The sequence below is a fragment of the Rhamphochromis sp. 'chilingali' genome (assembly GCF_963969265.1).
Source record: "Rhamphochromis sp. 'chilingali' genome assembly, chromosome: 3".
Taxonomy (NCBI): domain Eukaryota; kingdom Metazoa; phylum Chordata; class Actinopteri; order Cichliformes; family Cichlidae; genus Rhamphochromis; species Rhamphochromis sp. 'chilingali'.
In genome coordinates, this window is record NC_137931.1 from 467,241 (window position 1) to 493,466 (window position 26,226).

At 44.2% G+C, this 26,226-nt stretch overlaps 2 protein-coding genes across 2 annotated transcripts in view; both read left to right on the top strand.

Annotated features, from left to right (window-relative positions):
* Nucleotides 1-2,135: 2,135 nt before the first annotated feature.
* On the top strand, nt 2,136-3,377 carry LOC308394475 (uncharacterized protein F54H12.2-like; the record flags this gene model as incomplete). Its single annotated transcript, XM_080878832.1, has 1 exon — nt 2,136-3,377. The coding sequence occupies one exon, from the start codon at nt 2,136-2,138 to the stop codon at nt 3,375-3,377; it is 1,242 nt and encodes a 413-aa protein (XP_080734958.1).
* An 11,937-nt stretch (nt 3,378-15,314) lies between these two features.
* The window catches only part of plcd4a (phospholipase C, delta 4a), a gene marked incomplete at its 5' end in the record, with an annotated part of 64,304 nt that continues 53,392 nt past the window's right edge, over nt 15,315-26,226 (top strand). Inside the window, 2 exon segments of the mRNA XM_080877192.1 lie at nt 15,315-15,340; nt 15,342-15,490. Coding sequence (XP_080733318.1) covers nt 15,315-15,340; nt 15,342-15,490 — 175 coding nt within the window.

The following is a 26,226-nucleotide window of genomic DNA, read 5'->3' on the forward strand; positions in this document are numbered from 1 at the left end:
TGAGACACCTGTCTGAATACAACGACGGATTCAATTATTTATTAACCGTCATAGACGTATTTTCAAAAAAGGCTTACGCCCGCCCCCTGAAAAAGAAGACGGGTTCGGAAGTGACTGAAGCTTTCGAATCTGTGTTGAGAGAGAGTGAAATACCGGAAAATTTACAGACCGATGCGGGAAAAGAGTTTTTCAACAAGAGTTTTCAAGCTCTGATGAAAAATCACAGCATCTCCCATTTTGCTACCGCCAGTGACCTAAAGGCCTCGGTGGTGGAGAGATTTAACCGCACCCTGAAAACGAGGATGTGGAGATATTTCACCGCGCACAATACCAGACGCTATCTGGAGGTGTTGCCCGACCTGTTAGAAGGATATAACCGCAGTTATCACAGCAGCATTAAAATGGCACCTGCAGAGGTGCGCCCCGAGAACGCGGATCAGGTGTTTCGCAACTTGTATGGAAAGACACCCGCCCGTCCTAAAATAAAGTTGAAATTTAAGAGGGGGGATCTGGTGAGAATATCCAAATTGAGAGGAGTATTTGATAAAAAATACGAACAGAGTTTCACGGACGAAATCTTTACTGTGATCCGGGTCCTTCACCGATCGCCACCCGTGTATAAGCTAGAAGATTATGACGGCGAGCCTATCGAAGGGTCGTTTTATGAGCCCGAGCTGCAGAAAGTGAAACTGACCGAGGACAAAGCGTTTCATGTGGAGAAGATTTTAAAGCGGCGCACAGTCAGAGGGGAAAAACAGGTTTTTGTCAAGTGGAAAAACTGGCCGGATAAATTCAACAGCTGGGTGAAAGCCTCGGAAGTGGTAGGCGTATAAAAAAAGAGACCCCTCGCATCATTCGGCTCATTTTTTAAAATTCATCATGGAGTCCGAAGGGTTTTACGTGACCCTGCCTTCCAACGCCAGCAAGGACTTATTTAAAGATAACACCAGCGGCTGCTACACGGTGGATCTGGCCAAACCCCTCGAGCTGACCGGAGAATGGAGCGTGGGCTTATGCGAATTCATTTATCCGCGCACATGGTACAATCTACCGCCGGACGCCTCCTACTTGGAGCTGATGCGGACGACGGAGGAAGATCAGCCCCTGGTGATTTTAAAATTCGGCAGGGGAGGTCATTACGGACACGTTAAAGATCTATTGGATCACCTGGTGCCGGCGATCCAAAAGTACGACCCCTCCTTCGAGGCCTCTTTCACCAACATCACCAAACGTCTGGATGTCAAAGGAGTCGGGAGCCATAAAATAAAGGTCTTCCCTCCTCTGGCTTACATGCTGGGATTGAAAACGAACGAGTGGTGGACTCTGTCGAAGCGCTCTACTCCGTATCCGTGCGATATGAACGCGGGCGTATATAACCTGTTTCTCTACACCGACATCGTTCAGTACCAGCCGGTCGGTGACAGTTACTCACCGTTGCTCAGCGTCCTTAACGTGAAAGGCGATTACGGAGACGTGATCAGCATCAGACATAATACGGTCCATTACTTGCGCGTATCTAAAAAATACATTAAAACCATACGCGTAGAAATTAAAACGGACCGCGACAGATTCGTGGATTTTGTTTACGGGAAAACGATAGTCAAGCTGCACTTTAAACCGGCTTGAGAATGGCGGCGCGTCTCCCACAGGACCCCCACCGTTTTGTGAGGTATTATGAGGGGCAGGTGGGAGGTTCCCTTCCGGGTTTTTACGGCGCGCCCGTGATGTACGGCAGAGGGATAGGATCCATCTTCTCCAGACTGTTTCGTTTCGTGTCTCCTCTCTTCAAATCCGGGTTCGCCGTAGCTAAACCTCACCTGAAAACGGCCGCAACCAATATGGCTACAGACGCTGTGAAAAGAGTGATGGGTAAGCTGACCGAGCCTCGCCAGGAGGGGGCGGGGGGTATGATGGTCCTCTCCCGCAGGAAGAGGAAACGCCCTCCGGGCAAGCGGATTAAAAATAAAAGCGCCGGAGTAAAAAGTAAATCAGTCAAGACCAGCGGTGGGAAGAGAAGGAAGCCCCAGAGGAGCTCGGACATATTTTAGAAGAAAATAAATAAATAAAAAATGTCTCTCTTACACAAGAAATCTGCCGAATGCACCCTTGCCGAACTGGATCTATTTTCGGCTCCCATGACCCAGCTATCCATAGAGGATAAAAAATATCAAGAATGTCAGCCCCTCTCTGTTTTGAACGACAACTCACCCATTGAATTTTTCATCCCCGGAGACGGGGAAAAGTATCTCGATCTGAACGACACCATGCTCCATCTGAGAGTGAAAATTACGGAAAAGGACGGGAGCAACATCCCACCCGATGCAGGGGTAGCCCTCATCAATTATCCTCTCAACACAATTTTCAGTCAGTGCGACGTTATTCTGGGGGATCGATTGATTTCGCAGTCCAGCGCCACCCATCCTTACAGAGCCATGATCGAGACGCTGCTCAACTTTTCAGAAGACACTCTAAAGAGTCAATTCAGCGCCGGTCTGTTTTACAAAGACACGGCCGGAGACATGGATTCTATAGTTATAAGCAACGGGCCGAACAAAGGGATAAAACAGAGAGCCGTTTTCACGGCCGAGTCGCGAGAAGTGGACCTGCTGGGTCCCCTCCACGCTGATATTTTCTTCTGCGAGAGGCTCCTGCTGAACTCTGTGGATTTGAGAATTAAATTGATACGCAACAGCGACGCCTTCAGTCTGATGGGAACTCGGGATTCGCAGTTTGCCCTGAAAATAACTTCGGCCTCTCTGTTTGTTAAAAAGGTCACGGTCTCGCCGGCCGTCAGGCTGGGGCACGCCGCGGCCCTGATGAAAGGAAACGCCCTCTATCCTCTTTCGCGCGTTTCTGTGAAAACCTACTCCATCCCTGAAAATTCCAGGATCTGCAACCAAGAGAATCTCTTTCTGGGAGCCATGCCCAAATACGTGGTCCTGGGCATGGTTCATCACGACGCCTTCACCGGGAGGAGGGATCTGTCGCCTTTCAACTTTAGACACAACGATGTGGAGTATCTGGCGTTGTGTCAGGACGGCAGGCAGGTGCCCGCCAAAGCTTTCCAGCCACAGTTTGACCGCGGAAATTCGGTCAGGGAGTTTTATCACATGTTTTCCGCCACGGGGAGACACCTCAAAGATTTACCTCTGAGCATCGACCGCCGGGAATTTAACGAGGGGTACGCCCTGTTTGCCTTTAATCTGGAACCCAGCGAGGATGCTGACGCCCTGTCTCCCGTCTCCAACGGGAATTTGAGGCTGGAGATGAGATTCAGAGTTCCTCTGCCTCAGACCACCACTCTCATAGTGTACGCCTGCTACGACTCCATTTTGGAGATTGACTCTAAAAGACAGGTGCTGGTGGATTATTACTAAAAAATATACATGGATAACCTTCAGCTGGAGCACATTCTACATCGCGCCTTGGGAGACGTTTTCTGCGGGGTTTGGGCCTCGGACCAGCTGGCCTTTTTGAGGCGCGACTTTAAACCCCCCGCCTACTTTATAGTAAACACTCACCCCTCGCACTTGAGGGGAGAACACTGGCTGGCTCTGACTCTGGAAAGGGACGGTTCCTCCACTTTTTTTGACTCTTACGGATTCCCTCCCGACTTTGCTCACTATCCCTCGGTCATCTCAGAGTTTCTGGAAGGCCGCTCTGACAAAATACTCTATCACGATCGTCAACTTCAGCACCCTATGTCTGTCGTTTGCGGGCAACATTGCATTTTTTATCTATGTCACAAGGCTCAGGGGTTATCCGTCGGTAAAATACTTTCTCTGTACTATAACGATGTGTTTAAAAATGATGACATGGTGTCTGACTTTCTGAAAGGACGCTGCCCCGCTCGCTCTCGCAGAGGTCATCACGGGGTGTGCTCCTTACAAAAGTTTAAAGATGCGTGTATCGAATAAAGAAACGTAAACAAAAAAAAAGTTTGTTGCAGCGTTTTTTATTTCATTTGTAAAAAACAAAAAACATTTGATTTTACATAGAGGTCCAGGTCGGGGAAAGCGTTATTTTGACCCGAGAAGGTTTTCTCCCCCTTCGCGCAGGTGTCTGTCCTCCCTCCTCCTCCTCCTCCACAGATTTAAGACGCGCATACTGGTCGCGAGCTCTACGGTTATGTATTGAGGATGAGGGAATGTTTGTTTCGACCAAAGTAGTTAAAAACGCGTTCCATCCTTTCGGTCGCGTTTGGTTTTTACTTTTAAAAGAGAGGGAGAGGTTTTTAAATAGATCGATCATGTGCGAACCCCGCACCGCATCCCCCTTGTAAACAAATTCACCCCTCTTTGTCCATCCTCCTCCACCCTCAGCTAATTTCTGCATAATGTAGCGGGCGTTTTTGCGATCTCGAGGGGGTAAGGATTTTAATACTTCTTCCATCATTTCATCATCCTCCTCTCTGGGCCGCTGCACTTGTTGCTGCACCTGCTGATGCACCTGCTGCTGCACCTGCTGCTGCACCTGCTGCTGCGCCTCCTCGGGCGGGAGGTGGAAAGTCACCCTACTCTCCTCGTCCCGGCCCTGTTTAGAGAGTGTGAGATATCTCCGCAGCAGAGACTCGTATCTTTTGATTTTTTCGTACGAATTTAGCCGCGGATCCTCCAGTATGGCTTTCATCTTTTCGTCCAAATCGTCTTTGGCAGTTTCTCTGACGGTAGGCTCGGTGGGTCGGGTCAGTTTTTTCAACTCGTGAGAGGGAACGAGAATCATTTTTTTAAACATCTCAGCGTTTTTGAAATATTCCTCCCAGCAGGTTCCCCAGAATGGGTACGGCTGCGGACAACAGAGGGAAAAGAAACCCGCCCGTTTGTTTCTTTAAAACTTGACGTTTACGGTTTAAACTCGTTTTCTTGTCGGCCAGCAGCCTGATGATCTTTTTCTGGCGTTTCAGTTTTTGGTATTGAGAAGCGGAAAGAGGTATGTTTCCCTTTAAAAGATTTAAAGCTATCTCGCACAGCGCCTGGAGGAAATCCGGGGAGCTGTGAGCGAGAATGTCTTTGCGTTTCTGCGGCGACGCGTGGTACAGAGCTTGCAGTAAGACTGCGTTTCTTTTTATACACTGAGACATGGCTACTTGGGTTTAGGCAGGTAAATGACGGGGTACTGCCCCGGAAGCAGACCGGCGCGCACTCTGTAGCGTTCTGGGCACGAGGGAGTGAGATCGAGGATTAAATACCCGTGGGGCTCCTCGGTGGCGTCTTTGAAACTGTCGGAGAAAAATGTTTTTTGCGAAGGGAAAATCTGACGGGCCAAAATCTCAATCTGCAGCTTGTCTCTGGGGTTTTTAAACAACACCATATAATTGGAGTTTAAGCTGATGGTGCGGCTGTATTTACCCTGATGGAAAACATTCTGGGTCAGCATCATGACCGAGACGTTTTTATGGTGGCGGTATTGAGTGAAAATTTTAACCACTTCCTGGTGATCCGAGGCCTGAAAGATGACGTCATCCAGCACCACCAGAACGTCTCGGAAATCTTCGAAAGAATCAGGCAGCCCCTCGACAAATTTAATGTTTTTATTGGTCTTTGAAAGCTCCTCGTACATGGGTTGAAAAGAAGTATAAATCCACACAATATTCGCGGGCACAGTTTTCCAAAACACACTTTACAAAATGAGTTTTCCCACACCCGCTAGGACCCACAACGAGACAGGAAAAAGGCACTTTCAGTCTGTGATCAGACTGAAAGTGCCTCCATTTTTTTTTTTTTTTTTTTTTTAGAAGAAAACTAAAACAAAAACACTAGTACCCAAAAGGCAGAGTTGTGCCGTCTGGAAAGAGACGTCTCTTGTCGTAAACCACGCGAAACTTTTTCTGAAATGTTCTGTTTTTGAGCACAAAGCCTCTCTTATCCCTCTGAATCCCGTTCTGAGGGGTCTCAAGCTCCGCCTCTTTCATACCAGAAAGGTAACTTTCCACCAACCCGCTCATACTGTCGAAATTGACACGTTCGCAACATTCTCTCGTCTGCGTTATTCCTTTCATTTTTACCACCAGTTTCTTTTTGTTTCTGGTCCGGTAGGCGTAACTCTTTGGACCCGCGGAGACAAATTCCTGGATGGTGTCCCCGTCTAATTCGTCCGTGAGATCCCCTAGATAGTTGCCCAGCTCTAAAGGTTCCTCCCCCTCTTTCACTACGTAGATCAGAGAGTCGGTGTCGGTGTACAGAACGCTGCGCTGCAATTTTTCTAAATACTCGTAGAGTTTTAGACGGGCGTAGGCTGTGGTGAAAGCGGCGATGAAAACGTTATTGGTCGCGCCGGGAGGTATCACGCACCGCTCGTTATAGCTCCACTGAATTAAAGCCACTTCCTGTTTTTTGGTCTTTAAAAAAGAGACGTGTTTAAAGTCGTACTGTCCTGAAAAGACGTAGTTAAAAAACTGACTCGGCTTTCTGACCAGAGTGGTCTGAGTCAGGTTGGTTCTCTGAGCAAACTTTCCCCAGAAACTGTTGAGACACAATTTCGAAACTTGTCTTTTGGCCGGATTCACCTCTATTTTTGACGGGTCTAAACGTATGCCCTGATGCCTGTGGTACTCTTCCACGTATTTGTTCCTCTCATCCTCGTCGCGAGCTTCCGGAGGATAACCGGAGGCTTCCTGTTTGCCTTTGAGAAAAGTGTTAATATAACCGGCGAAAATATCGCTGCTGCGGCTATCAAAGTGCCAGACCTCTGTGATTTTAGCCACTCTGTAACCTAATTCTAAGGCTTTGTTAAACTCGACGGTGACCCAGACCCCGGTGAGAGCTCTGGCCTCGTCGTCGTGAAGGCACGGACCGCTTTGTTGATTAGTCTCGGCGCAGGTGCGACAGAGGGAGAATATTAATTTACCTCCGGGGGTTTTGTACGGTAGAACGGGGAAATAGAGCCCGCGCGGCGGGTAAACGGTGGCTCTGATCAGCCCGAAATAACTGCGAGGGTCTGCAAAATTCTCTCTGATGATTTGGGGGTGATGCAGAGGGTAAGCGCGCTTGGCGTTGACGTAAGGGTACAGGGATGTGACGTCTACGTAATACACATTTTCTCCTGGCGAGGCGCTGTAACGCAGCCTCAAGGCCGAAGTGCGGCCTCCGTAAAGTCCCGAGCGAGGAGTCAGAGGTTCCGGGGCTTCGTAGCTCCGCATAAAATTTTTAACCTCCTCGTTCGATTTTTTCATCTTGTTCCATTCGTGCTCCCACAGAGTGACCGTGCGGACGCTGTAAACGTTTCTCAGCTCCCGGAGCCTCGCCTCGGCAGAGGCGTGCAGGTCCCCGTAAGGAGCGCGGGTCAAAGGGCAGATTTCCTCAGGCCTGTAGCATTTTGGACAGCCGTGATAAAAGCATCCCAGAAATTCCCACACCCGCTTTTCCCCGTTAATCAGCGCGTATCCGTCGACAAAGTACAGGCCTATTTTTTTCTCCCCACCGGTTGTGAGAGCGTGTTGAACGGGAATTTTCTGAGAGCGAGCTACCCACTCCAGCCACTGAATGGACGCGTGCGAATAGGCTTTGAACCTGCGCCCGTAGTTGTCGGGCGAGGGAATGGCCAGACTGTTTTCGGGTAGGAAATTGGTGAGAAACACTTTCATGCAGGCTGAAGCTATAGTGACGCAGCTGAAAGGGTCTACTTTAGTTTCGCCTATAAACCCGTCTCTGAACTTTACGCACGCCTCCCTCAGGATATTAACGTCGTTTCGGCAGTAATACAGGGACTCTTTTTCAAAGTTAAACACTCCCCGGGAGGCCTCGCAGTGCCAACGCAAAAACTCAGCCCGTTCAGGGAGTGACATGCGCTCCACCCCGTAATCTGAAGGAGGAGGGTACGGACCCAAGTATTTTAATCGGTCCCGCGAGCTGAATTTGTGAGGAAAAAATCCCTTGGATTTGTCCTCGAAGCCTAAAGCTTTGGGCATAGCGCTGAGACGCATGGTGAGAAAAGAAAGCGAGTCTATGAATTTGAGAAGGAAATCAGATTCTGTGAAACATATAATTTTACTGCCTTGCATGATGAGAGAGGGCGTCATCCCCTCCCCCACCAGGTGACTTAGAATTAAATAGCTGTCAAACCCTTTCGCGTTGTGCGCAACGAACGTGGTCTCTCTGTATCTTTTCCTTCTGTATCTTTGGAGAAACTTTTCAACACAGTCTACACCGTAAGCGTGCCACTCTTCTCCTTCTAGAGATTTTGTGCACACTAGGTAAGGGACGTGCGCCCCCTCCCTGTCTGGGAAGGTTTCAAAGTCATAAAAGATTATGGAAGCGTTATCAGAGTTTTCATGTTTCAAAGGTTGGATGTAACACAGGTGTTGATCGTTGTCGGGAGGAAGCTCCGCGCGACAGATTTTACATCTGGCGGCTGTGCACCTGTGCTTTTCGCGACGGGAGAGGAGTTTGCAGTCCGGACATTTATACAATTGTTGACAAACGCTGAGGCCTGAACCGGAGTGAATTCTAGGTTGTTTGTGCTTTAAATAACACGCGCGTGTGCGACATGATCTGTTACAATCCGTACAGATTACAGAGTCCAGAAAGTGAGTGGGGCACGCGGGGTCAAAACAGAGGTTGCAGCGGTTTTGACAAAAGTGTTCCTCTCTTTTATAATACCCGCGGTGACACTCCTCGCAAATGTACTGGATTCCTAAAAATGTTTTTAGATTTTTTATCCCGTAATAGTGATGCTGGAATAAGAATAAGTACAGCGGGTGAGGCGTGTTCGGGTAGTCTGTTTCGATTAATGAAAGAGTTCTGTCCTCGGGCGGGCGGTAAAACACGACGATTTTACGATTTAGTATTTGTTCGAATTTACCTATGTCGGTGAGAGTTACCTGAGTGCGATCGCTCAACCCCGCTAAATGCTGCAGCTCTCTGCCGCGTTCCAGGGCCTGTTTATCTGTGAAATGAGGTTGAGTGAGGTGAATCAGGTTGATGGCAAAACACAGATTATCGTTTTTGTTTTTTACCACGTACAGACAGCGACGCTTTTTGACTAGAATTTCATCATCTAACATTTTGCGAATCTTTTTACGCGGGTCATTACTGCCACCGCCTCTAGGATTTCTAATTACTTGCACGACAATTTCTAGGGGAGAGCCTGCGACGATCGCTCCGTTTGATTGTATCAGCCTGGCTAGCAGGTCCTCAAAAACCGGTACAATGTTTTCAACGCTTTCGTCGACGTTAAAAACAGAGTGATTTTGCGCGTGCTCGCTGATGATCTCCAGTTGAACCCGGTCGTTACGACTAACTTCCGGTCTGACCCTATCCGCTAGATCTACAAAATTATCCCTGACGTCGAGGTAAAATTGAGCGAGGTCGCTCGCTTCATCCGGAGAGGGAATGTTAAATACTCGCTTTATTTCGAAATTATTAAATTGTTCGCGGCGAGTCACCGCATCGTTCTGTACCCGAGATCCTCCTCCTTGTTGATGCTCCGCAGGCCGGTCCTCCTCCCTGGGCTGCTGATGATGCTGCTCCACCTGCACCTGCTGCACCTGCTCCTCCCCCTGCTGCTGGTCGTAGAGCTGAAGAGCATTTTCTATCGGCTGCAGAGGGTCAAAGTTCAGTAGACCGGCAAGCCGTTCGTTTTCAATGTTTTGAAGGAGGACCTGCAATGCGTTTTCTAAAGGTTGTAGTGGATCGTTCGGTGGTGGGGCTATATTGTTTTCTATCGGTGGGGCTAAATGTTCATCGTTTCTGTTTAATTCTGCCACGGCTTCCAACAAAGCCTCAGGAATGCTGCGTTCTTCCGACATGATTTTCTTTATTTCTTAATTCACAGACTTTTACATGCGTATGCTTTTACTTTACAGGTCCTTGTGTCTGTATATCGATGCATATGTGCGAACTGTTATGGCGTACATGAAAGCGAGGTCTTCAAGGATTCTCTTCTTATGAAGCAGCCGTCGAGCTGTAAGAAAAGACGGACAGAATGTATTTTAAACCTTACATTTTTTTTTTTTTTTTTTTTTTTTATAGAGCGGAGAAGTTTAATAGGATCGATTCATCCCCCCGTCAATTACCTCTCAGTCTCCTGAGAGGAGGAGCTCTCAGTCTCCTGAGAGGAGGAGCTCTGGACGGTTCCTCCTCCGCCTGATTTTCTTCCGCCTGATTTTCTGTATCGGTCTCTGTCGGGGAAATAAAACAGAAGAGATTTAAGAAAACAATCTCCTCCTTCCTATTTTTTGAGAATGAAAAAAACTTTTTATTTACCTCGCTCCTCCGCCTGATTGTCTTCCGCCCGATTGTCTGTAGCGGGGGATTGGTTAGGTATATCCGCAATCTCGGCTGTCGAGAAATAAAACAGAAGAGATTTAAGAAAACAATCTCCTCCTTCCTATTTTTTGAGAATGAAAAAACTTTTTATTTACCTCGCTCCTCCGCGCGATTGTCTGTAGCGGCGGTTTGTATAGGTATAGTCGCAGTCTCGGCTGTCGAGAAATAAAACAAAAAGAGAAAGATTTAATAAATAAATAAATAAATAAAAACTTTCTAGCACGCTTTATACCACTCCAAGTCGGGAGGGGCGGTATAGCACACTCGGATTACTCCGTCACATCCTGTTATTTATCGAAATGACGGATATTGCATCATATTGTTTATCTTTTGGTTTAAAAGGTATTTTCCTGCAGTTCTCCGGGTATGCGTTGACGAAAATAACGTCGTCTTCTTCTTTTCGCTGCGGCGGCGGCGGGGTCTGTATATTCTCGATTACCTCTGTCGAGAAATAAAGCAAAACTTTTTAAAAATCTGCTCCGGGTCGGGAGGGGCGGTATAGCACACTCGGATTACTCCGTCACATCCTGTTATTCAACAAAATGGCGGATAATGCATCATATTGTTTACCTTTGGTTTTAAAACTTTTTTCTCCGTGGTTCTCCCGGTATGCGGAGACGAAAATAGCGCCGTCTTCTCGTTCTTCTTTTCGATGCGGCGGCAGCGGAGGTTCTGCGGGGATTATGGCGTCTAATTCGCCGCGGAAAACGGCCGGATTTTTGCTGCTACTCTCTGCACTATCAATAGCCTCTGTAAGTAACAGAGTTTGGTTAAATCAAGTCTATCTAAACTTATTTAAAAAATGGTATATACTTATTTAAACGTACCGTAGTCCACTTGCGTGAAATCATTGATGTAGAAATCTAAAAGAAAGTAATCAAATTATTGACATCTCTGTTGATATATAATTTAAAGTCGTAAAGAAAAAAAAACTTACCGGGGTGAGGTACGAACAGTTCTGGCGAGATGGCCCTGGCGCTCTGATCGGCGGCGTTGTTTGAACGGAATGCTGACATAATATTCACGGATTCTTCCTCGCGATTGGTAGAACTGTCACAGTAGGGGCTGAGCAGATATCGACTCCCCTCCCGTTTCTTCTCTCATTTTATCCTAGTCTAGCGAAGCATCTGTTTTTCGCATCTTTCTCTTGACAATACCAATAGTTAGAGAGGGTTGTTTTTTTTTTTTTTGTTTTTTTTTTGATTGCCTTCTTGCGAACGCCGTCTGTTTTCCACATTCTGCAACGGTAAAATATGACTTTGAGACGGGTATTTGTTTTACCAAATGGGCAACAGTTGTCTGACCTTGTTCTTGCTGTTGACAAAACTCGCCTCATGGTTGACTCTTTCCCACAGAGGGGGGTGCTTTAATAAACTTATTCGAAAATGAGCTTTTTTCCGCTAAGGCTTATTTTATTGGGAGATGTACGAAATTATTTACCGGGTTACAAGCAATGATAATATCGGCTGTTGACTCCTCAGCGGATCAACATTTTCTATCTATTGAGAAAACCCATTGTAAAAGTAATGAAGGAAAAAACTCTTCCGCCGTCTCACTCCTCCTTGACCCGCGGTGTGTGTGTGTGTGTGTGTGTGTGTGTGTGTGTGTGTGTGTGTGAAACAAGATCGCCTGTCGCTGCAATTATGGTTTGTTTTTCAGTCTCTCAAAAGGAAAAGTAGTATTCACTAAGGGATATTTATTCATTTTTTACACATAGGCAGCCTGTAGGTTACAAGCGGATAGAAAGTTCTTCTTTTCATCACAAGCTATGGTGTATCTTAAAGGTTTTTTACAGCGTCTGTATTATAGGAAAATAAAATACTATTGAAATCTCTACAGGAAGTCACTCTTTATTTCCATTACAAACGCCGGTGCAGCTTAAGAAAGTAAAATTACACCCGCTATTGTAAAAAAACAGAGAAAATTGTCATAATATCGAAACAGAATTCAGACTATGAGTTTGCGGAAAACTAGCTGCCGCTCTGTCTCTCTATACATCACAGAATCAGCTGCTGCATCACCGCTGTGCTTAGGGAACATGACGCATCAGGTCTGAAAATGACTAGACACTTCCGGAGTATTTCCGGTAGGGTCATAAGGTCCGGATCGAGGCCTTCCATGGTAAATATGCTGTATTTGAATATGTCATATTCAAAGCCTTCTTCTTTGGGAGAGCAGATCTCATCGGACACAGGAACGCTGCTGGGCTGCAGAAGGAAATCCATCTTGTGTGTCTGTGACTTAGAAATTGTGACGGACTCCTCCTCTCTGCTTTTTATTCTCCTCCCCTGCTGCAGACCCTCCCTCTAAAAACTTTTTTTCCCCAACAACAGATGGCGCTCTTCCGGAGGTTTCCCCCCTCCCTTCTCAGGATGCAATTCGACATGCTTAGCAACAGATGGCGCGCTTCCGGAGGTTTCCCCCTCCCTTCTCCGGATGCAATTCGTGACGCTCATTACACACTTCCGGGGGGGGAGGGGGGAGGTCAAAAGGTCGTGATTAGGGCCATCAATCACTTCGGATTAAATTTTGTCATAAGCTGTATGGGAGTATCTCTCTGTGCTGCATTAACATCATCTAGCAGACCTTCTGAGGGTACTTCACGTAATCTTGGTAACCGGCTACGGGGGATCCAGGTTTCAAGCTTGGCCATGATCCTATTTTTCAGGTCAGTTCCTCTCGCACTCAACGATCCTTCTCCTATCGCACTTGGGGCTATGTACCCAATCTCGGGTGGGGGTGATGATATCGCCCCCCTGACCTGGCGTCCTGACTCCTCCTTGCCGTAGCATTTGTGTTGTACCTCGTCAATCTCTAGCTGTGAGAGCAGTCCCTTCTTTCGAATGTTGGAACACTGAGGTACTAGTTGTTTCGCCGTCATTGTGGATGTTGGGTATCGAAGAATCCATAGGTCCCTCATCCTATTCATGTAGCCCCTTCCGCCGGCGTTACTTGCGTAGTAGCATTCCATATATATATATATATATATATATATATATATATATATATATATATATATATATCAAATCAAATCACTTTTATTGGGGCGGCTGCAGCGGGGCGTGGTCTGAGCGGAGTATGTTCATACACTGCTGTCTCTCTGAGACTTGAGTGATCAGAGAAATGTCTGAAAGTCTTATGGGCATCACAGCATTTACTATTCTGAACAGTGACATTTTAAAAAATGGCTCAGACAATTTTTTGTTGACTGGAGAGCCACTGAGTTACAGTAAGTGTAATAACAATAAATTATGTTGCCATATCAACCACCTGAATGAAACATTTGAAAACATTTAAACAGATGTAAGGATTGCAGCGACCCAGAAGGTTTCTGGTTCCAGTTTTTGTGGGTGTTACCTCTTCAAGCAGAAGAATGAGCCACTGTCTGTTAACTTTGCAGAGCTCAAATTGCACTGGAATCTTGGGAATACTGTCCCATAGTTCCTGTCTGAATTCCTCAGCATATAGGTTGTCCTGCCAGTTTTACTCAACAGGTTTTACTGAAAATGGGAGAGACAAAATCGTCACATTGTATCATGTCAATGTCAATTTACTGGTCCAAAGAAAAATAAATAAAGATGATTTTTCAGGGGAAATGGTCCTCCAACTCTCCAAAGAGACTTCAGCCCGCTTGTTCAAGCTTGTGGTGCATATTATCTACATTTGTCTGACAACTCTGGGAACTTTTGTTATAGGAAATCTTCAGTGGTTTCATTTTTTTTTCTTTAATCACTGCCATTAGTATGTTTTGCAACCATGAGATTGCAAAGGTCTTGAGAGAGCTCAGTGGTTTTACCCATCATTTCTCGTGTGACACTTTGGTAACAAGTTACCTTTTTAAGTAAATATATTTCTAAAGATGCTATTGTAGTTATAGTCCATCTAAAAATAAGGTTTTACCATGATGAGAGTCCTGTGATAAGTTGACTCCATGATTCAGTAACTTATGGAACCACCTTTACCAGCAGTAACTGCCAGTTTATTGGTGTATGCAGGAATTTGTTATGCACTGCTTTCTGAATGTAGTTTTCTTTTTGGACTCTACTGATGAATAAACTAGCCAACCCCCTGATGCATAGTCTCAGTTCTTCTAGCCTTCTACCTACTGGGTTCTACAGCTTGTGCTTGATGTGAGGGAGCCCATCCATTTTAACATTGGCTTAGTGAGTGTAATTTGAGGTGAGGAGCTGATCTGAAGCCACAAATTATTGATGCCCCTGAACCTGAGCAGAAACACAGATGAAAAGCACAGAGAGAATATTCATGTTGTAAACTGGCAAATTTGTAATGCAGCTCTCCGTTGCATAAGTAATGTTAGTAATCAGGCAACTGGTAATCTGTCACATTGTTTATTGTTTTGATAGGAAAACATTACCTGATGTATTCTCTCCACAAGCCTGCTGTTAAACTGACTTGATCAAACTTTGATGATTGGGGATCGGTAACATGACGCAGGGCAGAACACATGCTGCACTATCAGTTTGAGTTCTGCTGCTCCTAAACCTGCCATCACAGACAACGTAGTCTGTGTGCAATTCTCTGCCAAAGAGTTTGGGGGAATGACAACAATAAATATTTAATAAAAATAAAACACTGTAATATTTCAACACAAGAGATATAACGAGTCTGGCTGCTGTGAGTCAGTCTCACTCAACAACTTCCTAAATATTGAAAACTTTCAATTAGTTGGAAAATGTTTATTTAAAATGCACAGTAAATCATTTTTGGTAAATAGGCATTGAAAATTCTTAAAATCATTTATTACATTTAAATGTGAAATGAGCACAATCAAGGTGAGTCAAAACTACATTTATGCTCATGGCCAAGGTGCAAGTATTCACATGGATTCATAATGCCAGTGAAACTCACTGTACTGAAACCCTTCCCCACCAAACAATTCAGGCTATTTACGGTGCTTTCAACCCAACTCTGTGCTATTCATGATGTTTTAGGAGCTGAACTTTTGCATCCAAATGAAGTCTTTCTTCAGCTCCACATGTAATGCATGCACAGCTTGCAGAACACTTTAAGAAAGGGGACAGGAAGCAGATGGGGAACAGTGAGGAGGAGGGGCAGCTCACTCACCTGCTCACCCAGGTTTGACTTGTTCTCTTATCAGTGCATTGTGGCATGCAGATACACAGCAGCAGCAGAGGCTCCCAGATTTTATGATCTTTTAACAGCACAGCAGCAGTCAGCTGGACACCGGGATGATCCTGCAACAGGTCAGATTCACCTTCATTTTCCAGTGTTTTCCTCCCAGCCTCAGTTTTATTCTTCCATGGCTTCGTTTACATTCCTTATGTATGAACTGTAAAGGACACATACTCCTCAGAAACGCAGGAGCACGCTCACTTACTTGCTGTAATACTTGAATACTTGAATTGAATCTTTGTCATATTTTTTGTTTTCTAGTAAAATGTTACCTTTTATCACTTGATAAAAAACAACACCTTGCACTTACCAATATGTAACACAGCAGCTTTGTGGTTTTTGCTGTAGTCAGAGTATAGTGTAGCTCTGCCAGTGGTTTAGGTAAAGCAAATGACTTTACTAATGTCAGAGACAACTGTAACTGATTCTGTGAAACAGAAAGAGCTTGGTTAAAGAAATAAATGACTAACGGTAATGAAAAAAAGAGATTTGTCAAGCGTAGCTGGATTAAAGAGCTTAACAAAGACAGTATGAAAAATGTATTATGAGACATGAAACCATGAAAGACCAGCAAAATAACTCCCAGCAGCATAAACAGCACAGGGCAGGAAGCTTCTTCGTGGAGCAGGCATCTCATGAATATGCACTCGGAGAAAGTGAGTCTGCATTCATTCATGAAGTAAAACAGCTGGCTGGTGAATAGGATGTCTTGATCCACGCTCAATCATCCAGGTGAGTAAATCTCCAAAAGCTGATTCTGTTCATCTCGATGTTTTCAGTGGGAGAAACGTTTTGTCACTCATCCAGGTGACCAGCTGACTGCAGGTTTCCCCAATCTTATAAACTGTTCCTTCAGTGGGCTGGTGTCAGTTATTATGCACTGTTTATAAGGCTGGGGAAACCTGCAGTCAGCTGAGACTGAAGACGTCACCTGGATGATGATGAAACGTTTCTCCCACTGAAAACGTCCAGATGAACAGAATCAACTTTTGGAGATGTTATAGGACCTTCTTTCTTTGAGGGGACAACACAGATCTTCCAAAATACAAAACAACTTTGTATCATGGTAAATGGATAAACAAGCCTTTCTTTACACCTTCAGATTGTTTATCTTCAGCATCCACTTTACTGTTTGTTGTTTTCTTTAACAGCCTAAAATGATATGCGGGCCAGGAACTGGTTTGATTTATTTAATAATTTATTTATTAATAATATAAGAAAATCCTACAGAATCGTATTAATACAGTGGTACAAAAACCGATCTTTTAAAAAGTAAAGGGACTGGTTCTTATATAACACGTTTCTACTCTGAGCACTCAAAGCACTTTGAACAACTTGCCTCATTCACACAAGCACTTTCTCTATGTTCTTTCTATCTAATGTTCACACTCCAATGGATGCATCCAGATCCTTATCTAGCCTAAGGATATTTGGCATGTAGACTGGAATCAAGCCACCAAAATGTACCATTTTAAGAAAAAAAATAGGCTAATTTTGAATTCTTTTGGCAGCAACACATATCAACAAAAGTTGGGACAGCGTACCACACCCTGTTCTTTAAACAAGAGTCCATAAATGTCTGAGGAGACCAGCTGCAGGACTTTTAGGAGAGATATGTTGTTGCACTCTTGTCTAGTTGTGAAATGTTTTCAGTTGGTAGAAGGACTGCATAAGCTGCAAACACTATCACAGTCTTTGCAGATTATGCAAGTTGGGAGGATATTTTTAGCTCTAAAAGCTTTTAGGATTGATAGGCACCGTGCACATTTTCACTGCTATGCAGATGACACCCAGCTCTGTCCATGAAGCCAGATAACACACACAAATGAGTTAAACTGCAGGAATGTCTTAAAGACATAAAGACCTGGATGGCCGCTAACTTTCTGCTTCTTCTTTTTTCCAGCAGTGTCTTTATTTATTTTGAACATAGCAGTGTACACATCTATGAAGCGTAACCAAACAAGTAGAATAGAATAGAATAGAATAGAATAGAATAGAATAGAATAGAATAGAATAGAATAGAATTAAACTTTATTGTCATTGCACATGCACAGGTACAGGGCAACGAAATGCAGTTTGCATCCATCCAGAAGTGCTTTAGTGATATAGATATATTACAATATATATTAGCAATAATATAGATATGTAAGTATATAACAGAAATGGGTCTATTATGGTATGTTATAATGTACACGGTATGAAGTATGTTGTGAATATTCTATAACTATAAGTATGTACAGGCTGTAGTGAGTACAAGCTATGTACAGGATATGAACAGGATATAAATATGAAAAACTATACAGAATATGAAATAAATAACTTTACAGAATCTGGGATATACAGCTATACAGAAATGGGAACTATGCAAGTTGTAAACAGTTGTAGGATTAAAAATTATCGAATGTACAGAATGATTATTTACACAGAGCTATACAGTAGTGCAGTTAAGGTAAGTGAGGGTGTAGATAGTTTCTACAGAGGCTATATAAAGTGCTAGTGGTTGTGAGTGGTGGTTCAGTCCATGTTATTATTATGTGTTTGAGGGTACAGTTGTCCATTGTGGGTGTGTGTATGTTCAGTCCATGAGTTAACGTGGGTCAGATGTCAGGAGGCAGAGTTCAGGAGTCTGACAGCTGTGGGGAAGAAGCTGTTCCGGTACCTGGTGGTCTTAGTCCGGAGGCTCCTGTGGCGCCTCCCAGAGGGCAGGAGGGTGAAGAGTCCATGTGATGGGTGACTGGGGTCTCTGATGATTTTCCCAGCCCTTTTCAGACACCGCTTCCTGTAGATGTCTTTTATGGCAGGAAGTGGTGCTCCGGCGATGCGCTGGGCAGTTTTCACAACCCTCTGCAACGCCTTCCGGTCCGAGGCAGAGCAGTTTCCGTACCAGACTGTTATACAGTTGGTCAGGATGCTCTCGATGGTGCAGCGATAGAAGTTCACCAGGATGTCTGAGGACAGGTGGTTCTTCCTCAGAGTCCTCAAGAAGAAGAGGCGCTGGTGAGCCTTCTTGACCAGCTTGGAGCAGTTGGTCGTCCAGGTGAGATCCTCGGAGATGTGGACTCCCAGGAACTTGAAGCTGCTCACACGCTCCACAGCCGTCCCCTTAATGTGGATGGGTGGATGTGGGTCAGCATTCCTCCTGTAGTCCACGATGAGCTCCTTGGTCTTCTCGGTGTTAAGCAGCAGGTTGTTTGTGTCGCACCACTCAGCCAGACGATCCACCTCCTCCCTGTAGGCGGCCTCATCGTTGTCACTGATGAGGCCAATCACCATGGTGTCATCTGCAAACTTAATGATGGTGTTGGAACCATCAGCAGGTGCACTTCAAGTAGCTACACTTACAGAGACTACAAGCTACACATACTGCCTTTATACACATAACACCATATAGGAGAGGATGAGAAAAAAAAACCAGCAACGACAAAACAACAAAAAACAACACAACACAACACAAAAGCAAAACAAACAAGGAGGAAAAAAAAGAAAAAAAATTATGCACCCTCACAGGTATATGTTCAATGTAAATTAGAAAGTAGTTTTTTAATGTCAAGCAATAAACATATTCCCAAATGGACTGCAGAGGGCCACCTATGAATCCTCCCCAAAAATTTCCACCAAGTGGGGCAAGTTTTTATTAGCAAGGAAGTTTTTGAAGGGGCCCCAGATGCTATCAAAGCATCGTTGCTTACCCCTGATTGCGTAGGTGATCTTTTCTAAGGGCAGAGTAGACGTTAACTCTGAAATCCATTTACTTCTTCTTGGTCTATCCACCTCTTTCCAAGTAATGGCAATCACTCACTTAGCCATCAGCAGCCCTATGTCTAAAAATAAGCGATGTTTCCTTGTTATATTACAGTTAGCTGGACAGGTGCCCAGCAGAAAAAGTTTTGGTTCTAAATGCATTTTTATTTCTAATATTTCTTCAGTCCATTGTTTCACTTCTTCCCAGAATTTCCTAATTTCAGGACACTGCCACAAACAATGGAGAAGTGTGCCCTTTTCCTCGTTGCATTTTATACAAACATCCGGGATGGTAGTGTAGAAAGCATTAAGTTTGACTGGAGTCATGTACGTACGCATTAACCAAGAGATTTAAACGCGTGTTCACTGTTTGTGATTGTGCCCTGGCGCAAGCCCTCTCCCTCTCTTCAAGGGAGATGTTCTCCTGTAAGTCTTCTTTCCAGGATTCAAGCTTCTTTACGGACGTTTCTGTAGAGGCAGCCACCAGTTCATTATAGGTTTTGGAAATCAAGCCCCTTCCCCGGCAATCTTTCACCATCATTTCTTCAAGTGTTGATAGGCCAGGAATGGACAAGGGCTGGTTTTGCTGTGCTCTAATAAAATCTCTCAGCTGTAAATATCTAAAGAACTGGCTGCGGACTATGTCATGCTTTACAACCATTTCATCAAAGGACAGTAAATGTTTATTTATTATTGTAAAGATCTCCTATTTTTTGTAACCCCCTCTCAGCCCATATTTTAAATCCCCCTTTCACCCCGTCCTGGGGGGAAATTATCATTTCCCCATATCCACAGTGGCACATTCTCTTCTGAATAGTAAATTAGTGTTCTCAGCATTGCATTGGGCCCGAAGCAGCAATAAATTTTGGTGTATTTCAGGGGACCTTGTTTGATAGTATTCATTTTCTAATTCCTTTATTTTTGTCTCTATCCGTTTTGCCTTTTGGAAAGTCAATCTTGCTTTAGAGCTAGTGATGCTAATTATTTGGCCCCTAATAAAAGCCTTAAAAGCCTCCCATCTTATGCTTGCAGAAGTTTCTATTTTATTCATTTCAAAATAGAGGCTAATTTGTTCATCCAAAAGTGAGACAAAACCAGGGTCCGCCAACCATTTTTGTTTGCAACGCCAAATCCTAGCATCTTTCACAAGCTTTGAGTCCTCAACCAATGAGCCCTGACAGGCTCACCTGTGAGGTGAAACCATATCAGGTGATGACATCATGAAGCTCACTGAGAGAAGGCCGAGGGTTTGCAGCGCTGTCAACACAGCAGAGGGCGGCTACTGTCAGGAATGTAAAATATAAAATATATTTAGAGTTATTCATCAATTTTTTTTGCTATATAATTCCATATATCTTGTTTCATATATTTGATGGCTTCACTTTGTATCTACAAAGTAAACTATTAAAAATAAAGAAAAACCATTAAAGCGAACGTGGCTCAAGAGTTGGGAGTTCACCTTGTAATCAGAAGGTTGCCGGTTCGAGCCCCGGCTAGGACAGTCTCGATCGTTGTGTCCTTGGGCAACACACTTCACCCTACCGCCTACTGGTGTTGGCCAGAGTGGCCGATGGTGCGATATGGCAGCCTCGCCTCTGTCAGTCTGCCCCAGGGCAGCTGTGGCTACAACTGTAGCTGCCTCCACCAGTGTGTGAACGTGAGAGTGAATGAATAGTGGCATTGTAAAGAGCTTTGAGGGTCTCGAAAAGCGCTGTATAAATACAATCCATTATTATTATTAAATGAGAAGGTGTGTCCAAACTTTTGACTGGTAGTGTAGCTCATAACTTGATCTTCAGGCATATTATTGTGGAGCTGATTGATAGATACAGAATGAAAGCATCAAATACTTTCCATTCAGTTTAAATGCTTAAGGCCTTAAAGCTAAGAGTAAAATTAACATTTAACTTGTGCTTGCTCATAATTCAATTCAATTCAATTCAATTTTATTTATATAGCGCCAAATCACAACATAAGTCGCCTCAAGGCGCTTCATAGATACAGAGAAAAACCCAACAATCATATGACCCCCTATGAGCAAGCACTTTGGCAAAAGTGGGAAGGAAAAACTCCCTTTTAACAGGAAGAAACCTCCGGCAGAACCAGGCTCAGGGAGGGGCGGGGCCATCTGCTGCGACCGGTTGGGGTGAGAGAAGGAAGACAGGATAAAGACATGCTGTGGAAGAGAGACAGAGGTTAATAACAGATATGATTCAATGCAGAGAGGTCTGTTAACACATAGTGAGTGAGAAAGGTGACTGGAAAACTCAGTGCATCATGGGAATCCCCCGGCAGCCTACGTCTATTGCAGCATAACTAAGGGAGGATTCAGGGTCACCTGGTCCAGCCCTAACTATATGCTTTAGCAAAAAGGAAAGTTTGAAGCCTAATCTTGAAAGTAGAGATAGTGTCTGTCTCCTGAATCCGAACTGGAAGCTGGTTCCACAGAAGAGGGGCCTTAAAACTGAAGGCTCTGCCTCCCATTCTACTTTTAAATACTCTAGGAACAACAAGTAGGCCTGCAGAGCGAGAGCGAAGTGCTCTAATAGGGTGATATGGTACTACAAGGTCATTAAGATAAGATGGGGCCTGATTATTTAAGACCTTGTATGTGAGGAGCAGGATTTTGAATTCAATTCTGGATTTAACAGGAAGCCAAAACAGGAGAAATATGCTCTCTTTCTAGTCCCTGTCAGGACTCTTGCTGCAGCATTTTGGATTAGCTGAAGGCTTTTCAGGGATTTTTTTGGACATCCTGATAATAATGAATTACAGTCGTCCAGCCTGGAAGTAATAAATGCATGAACTAGTTTTTCAGCGTCACTCTGAGACAGGGTATTTCTAATTGTAGAGATGTTGCGCAAATGGAAGAACGCAGTCTTACATATTTGTTTAATATGTGCATTGAAGGACATGTCCTGGTCAAAAATGACTCCAAGGTTCCTCACAGTGTTACTGGAGGCCAAGGTAATGCCATCCAGAGTAAGAATCTGCTTAGATACCATATTTCTAAGCTTTTCAGGGCCGAGTACAATAACCTCAGTTTGATCTGAATTAAGAAGCAGAAAGTTAGCGGCCATCCAGGTCTTTATGTCTTTAAGACATTCCTGCAGTTTAACTCATTGGTGTGTGTTATCTGGCTTCATGGACAGATAGAGCTGGGTGTCATCAGCATAGCAGTGTAAATGTATGCTATGTCTTCTAATGATGCTGCCTAAGGGAAGCATGTATAATGTAAACAGAATTGGTCCTAGCACTGAACCCTGTGGAACTCCATAATTAACCTCAGTGTGTGAAGAGGACTCTCCATTTACATGCACAAACTGGAGTCTATTAGATAGATATGATACAAACCACTGCAGCACAGTACCTGTAATACCTACAGCATGTTCTAATCGCTCTAATAGGATATTATGGTCGACAGTATCGAACGCTGCACTGAGGTCTAGCAGGAGAAGCACAGAGATGAGTCCACTGTCAGAGGCCATAAGAAGATCATTTGTAACCTTCACTAAAGCTGTTTCTGTGCTGTGATGAGCTCTGAAACCTGACTGAAACTCTTCAAATAAACCTCTGCAGATGATCTGTTAGCTGTTTGACAACTACTCTTTCAAGGATTTTTGATATGAAAGGAAGGTTGGAGATTGGCCTATAATTAGCTAAGACTGCTGTGTCTAGAGATGCTTTTTGAGTAAAGGTTTAACTACAGCCAGCTTGAAGGCCTGTGGTACATAGCCGATTATTAGAGATAGGTTGATCATATTTAAGATCGAAGAATTAATTAATGGCAGGACTTCTTTGAGCAGTTTTGTAGGAATGGGGTCTAAAAGACACGTTGATGGTTTGGAGGAAGTAATTATTGAAGTTAACTCAGAAAGATCAATTAGAGAAAAAGAGTCTAACTTAACATCAATGGTACTAAGAGTAGCTGTAGATAATATTACATCTGTGGGATGATTATTGGTAATTTTTTCTCTAATGATAAAGATTTTATTTGTGAAGAAGTTCATGAAGTCATTACTAGTTAACGTTAAAGGGATGGTTGGCTCAAAAGAGCTCTGACTTTTTGTCAGCCTGGCTACAGAGCTGAAGAGAAACCTGGGGTTGTTCTTCTTTTTTTCAATCAGTGATGAATAGTAAGATGTTCTGGCTTTGCGGAGGGCTTTCTTATAAAGCAGCAAACTATTTCTCCAGGCTAAATGATGATCCTCTAAATTTGTGACACGCCATTTCCTCTCCAGATTACGAGTCATCTGCTTTAGGCTACGTGTTTGAGAATTATACCACGGAGTCAGGTACTTCTGATTAGAGACCTTAGTTTTCACTGGAGCTACAGTATCCAGAGTCGTACGTAGTGAGGAGGTGAAATTATTAACAAGATGATCGACCTCTGTTGGGGTAGCGTTCAGATAGCTGCTCTGCTCTGTGTTGGTACAGGGCATTGAAGATGATAACAGTGGGTGGATTATATTCTTAAACTTAGTTACAGTGCTTTCAGAAAGACATCTACTTTGATAAAGTCTACTCTCCACCGCTGTGTAATCAATTATTGTAAATGTAAATGTTATCAGGAAATGATCAGACAGGAGAGGGTTTTCAGGAAACACTGTTAAATGTTCAGTTTCTATGCCATATGTTAAAACAAGATCTAGAGTGTGATTAAAGTGGTGGGTGGGTTCTTTTACAGTTTGAGAGAAACCAATTGAGTCTAATAACAGATTAAATGCCATGTTGAGGCTGTCATTTTTAGCATCTACATGGATGTTAAAATCACCCACAATAATTATTTTATCTGAGCTCAGAACTAAATCAGATATAAAGTCTGAGAAATCAGACAGAAACTCTGTGTAAGGCCCAGGTGGACGATAGATGATAACAAGTAAGACTGGTTTCTGAGTTTCACAGCTGGGGTGGACAATGTTAAGCATCAGGCTTTCAAATGAATTAAAAGTCTGTCTTGGTCTTTCATTAATTAATAGGCTGGTGTGAAAAATTGCTGCCACACCTCCCCCTCGGCCTGTGCTTCGAGATTTCTGGTAGTTATAGGGGGTCATATGATTGTTGGGTTTTTCTCTGTATCTATGAAGCGCCTTGAGGCGACTTATGTTGTGATTTGGCGCTATATAAATAAAATTGAATTAAATTGAATTGTTTGAGCCAATGTGGACTACATGGGAGACGACCAAGGAGGACACCATTACTGAAAACAAACAATAAAAAAGCCAGACTGGAATGTGCCAACCTACATGTTGACAAGCCACAAAGCTTCTGAGAGAAAGTCCTATGGAAGGATGAGACAAAAATGGAACCTTTTGCCAAGGCACATCGGGTCTATGTTCACAGACTTTGCTTGATCTGGCACAGTGTCTTGAATCTGTGCAGGGTACAATGAAATCTCAAGACTATCAAGGGATTCTAGAGAGAAATGTGCTGGCCAGTGTCAGAAAGCTTGGTCCCAGTCGCAGTCAGGGGTCTTGCAACAGGACAATGACCCAAAGCAGAGAGCTAAAACCCCCAAGAATGGCTAAGAGGAAAACATTGGACTATTCTAAAGTGGCCTTCTATGAGCCCTGACCTCAATCCTATTGAGCATCTTTGGAAGGAGCTGAAACATGCCGTCTGGAAAAGGCGCCCTTCAAACTGGAAAAAACTGGAGCAGTTTGCTCATGAAGAGTGGGCCAAAATACCTGCTGAGGTGCAGAAGTCTCATTGACAGTTACAGGAATCATTTGATTGCAGCGATTGTCTCAAAAGGTTGTGCAACAAAATATTAAGTTGTGGGTACCATCATTTTTGTCCAGGCCTGTTCTATGCATTTATTTTGTAAGTAATTCTGTTGAAGCATGGAACGCTGAACACTGTAGCAATGCTCACAGGTACTAGTGAGACAGCTATTCAGGTGAAAGAGATTAGACAGGTTCTTCCGGCTTATCTCTCAATACATCTGAGGGAGGGCAAAAGGACTTTACATACAGCCTTTTATGATTAAAGTTATATAGAGTGACATACCAGAGTTTATCTGTACAGTGTGTGGTTTTGCTAATAGTTAATTATTCTTAAATCTAATCAGAATATGATAGAATAAGTGGTAAATGGCCTGTATTTGTATAGCGCTTTACACATTCAGTCATCCACACATTCACACACTAAATAGATCTAATCAAAATGTAATCAATAAAGTTAGAATCACCACAATGAAATGTTTCTGATACCAGAGTTCTGGTCTTTTGTCTGTGTGTGTGTGTGTGTGTGTGTGTGTGTGTGTGTGTGTGTGTGTGTGTGTGTGTGTGTGTGTGTGTGTGTGTGTGTGAACGTAATATGGTCAACACCTTGGAGACGCTTACAGCTGCTGTGAAGGCTCAAAACAACACCATTGAGCGTATGAGGGGAAACATCAGAGAGAGGCCTGCTCAAAATGAGACCCTTGAGCGACAGTTGGAAAACATCGCGGAACGGATCACTGCAGTTGTGAGGTCTCAGAATCAAAAGACTGACAACACCACGGAACAGAAGTTTGATACCATCATGGGGAGGCTCGCGGCTCTTCAACGGGAGATCGAGAGACCAGCCTCGGAGTGCTAGAATTCGAGCTGCTCACAAAGGAGAAATCAACAATATTCAACATTTGGACACCACGGCTCCAGCTGCAGGCCCAAGGCTGGAGCCCACCAAAACAACTCCCTGATAACGACTGTGTGATGACTATTCTTCCCGCCCCATGAAGGACACCTGGATTGGCTGGAGGACTGTTTACTTAGCCTGATAGGCCGAAGGACACTGTCTCAGCTAAACTATGGACACGCACACACACACACTTACACTGATAAGCACTCACTCATCCCCCTCCCTTTCCAACGCCTTCGATGCTTGTGCCCTACCGGGGATGATAGCAGTCAACTGGACCAGCACAGATGCTGCAGGACCGGATGCGCTGTCTACGCCGGCTCTCTCTTACCCTTTACTCGCCCCTGTTGCTTGTCTCGTGTTTCTATGGTGTATTGATAGTCATGTGCTTTTGTGCTGAGGTGTTTTTTCTTTTATCAAACTGTTCTCCCACTAGGAGCTC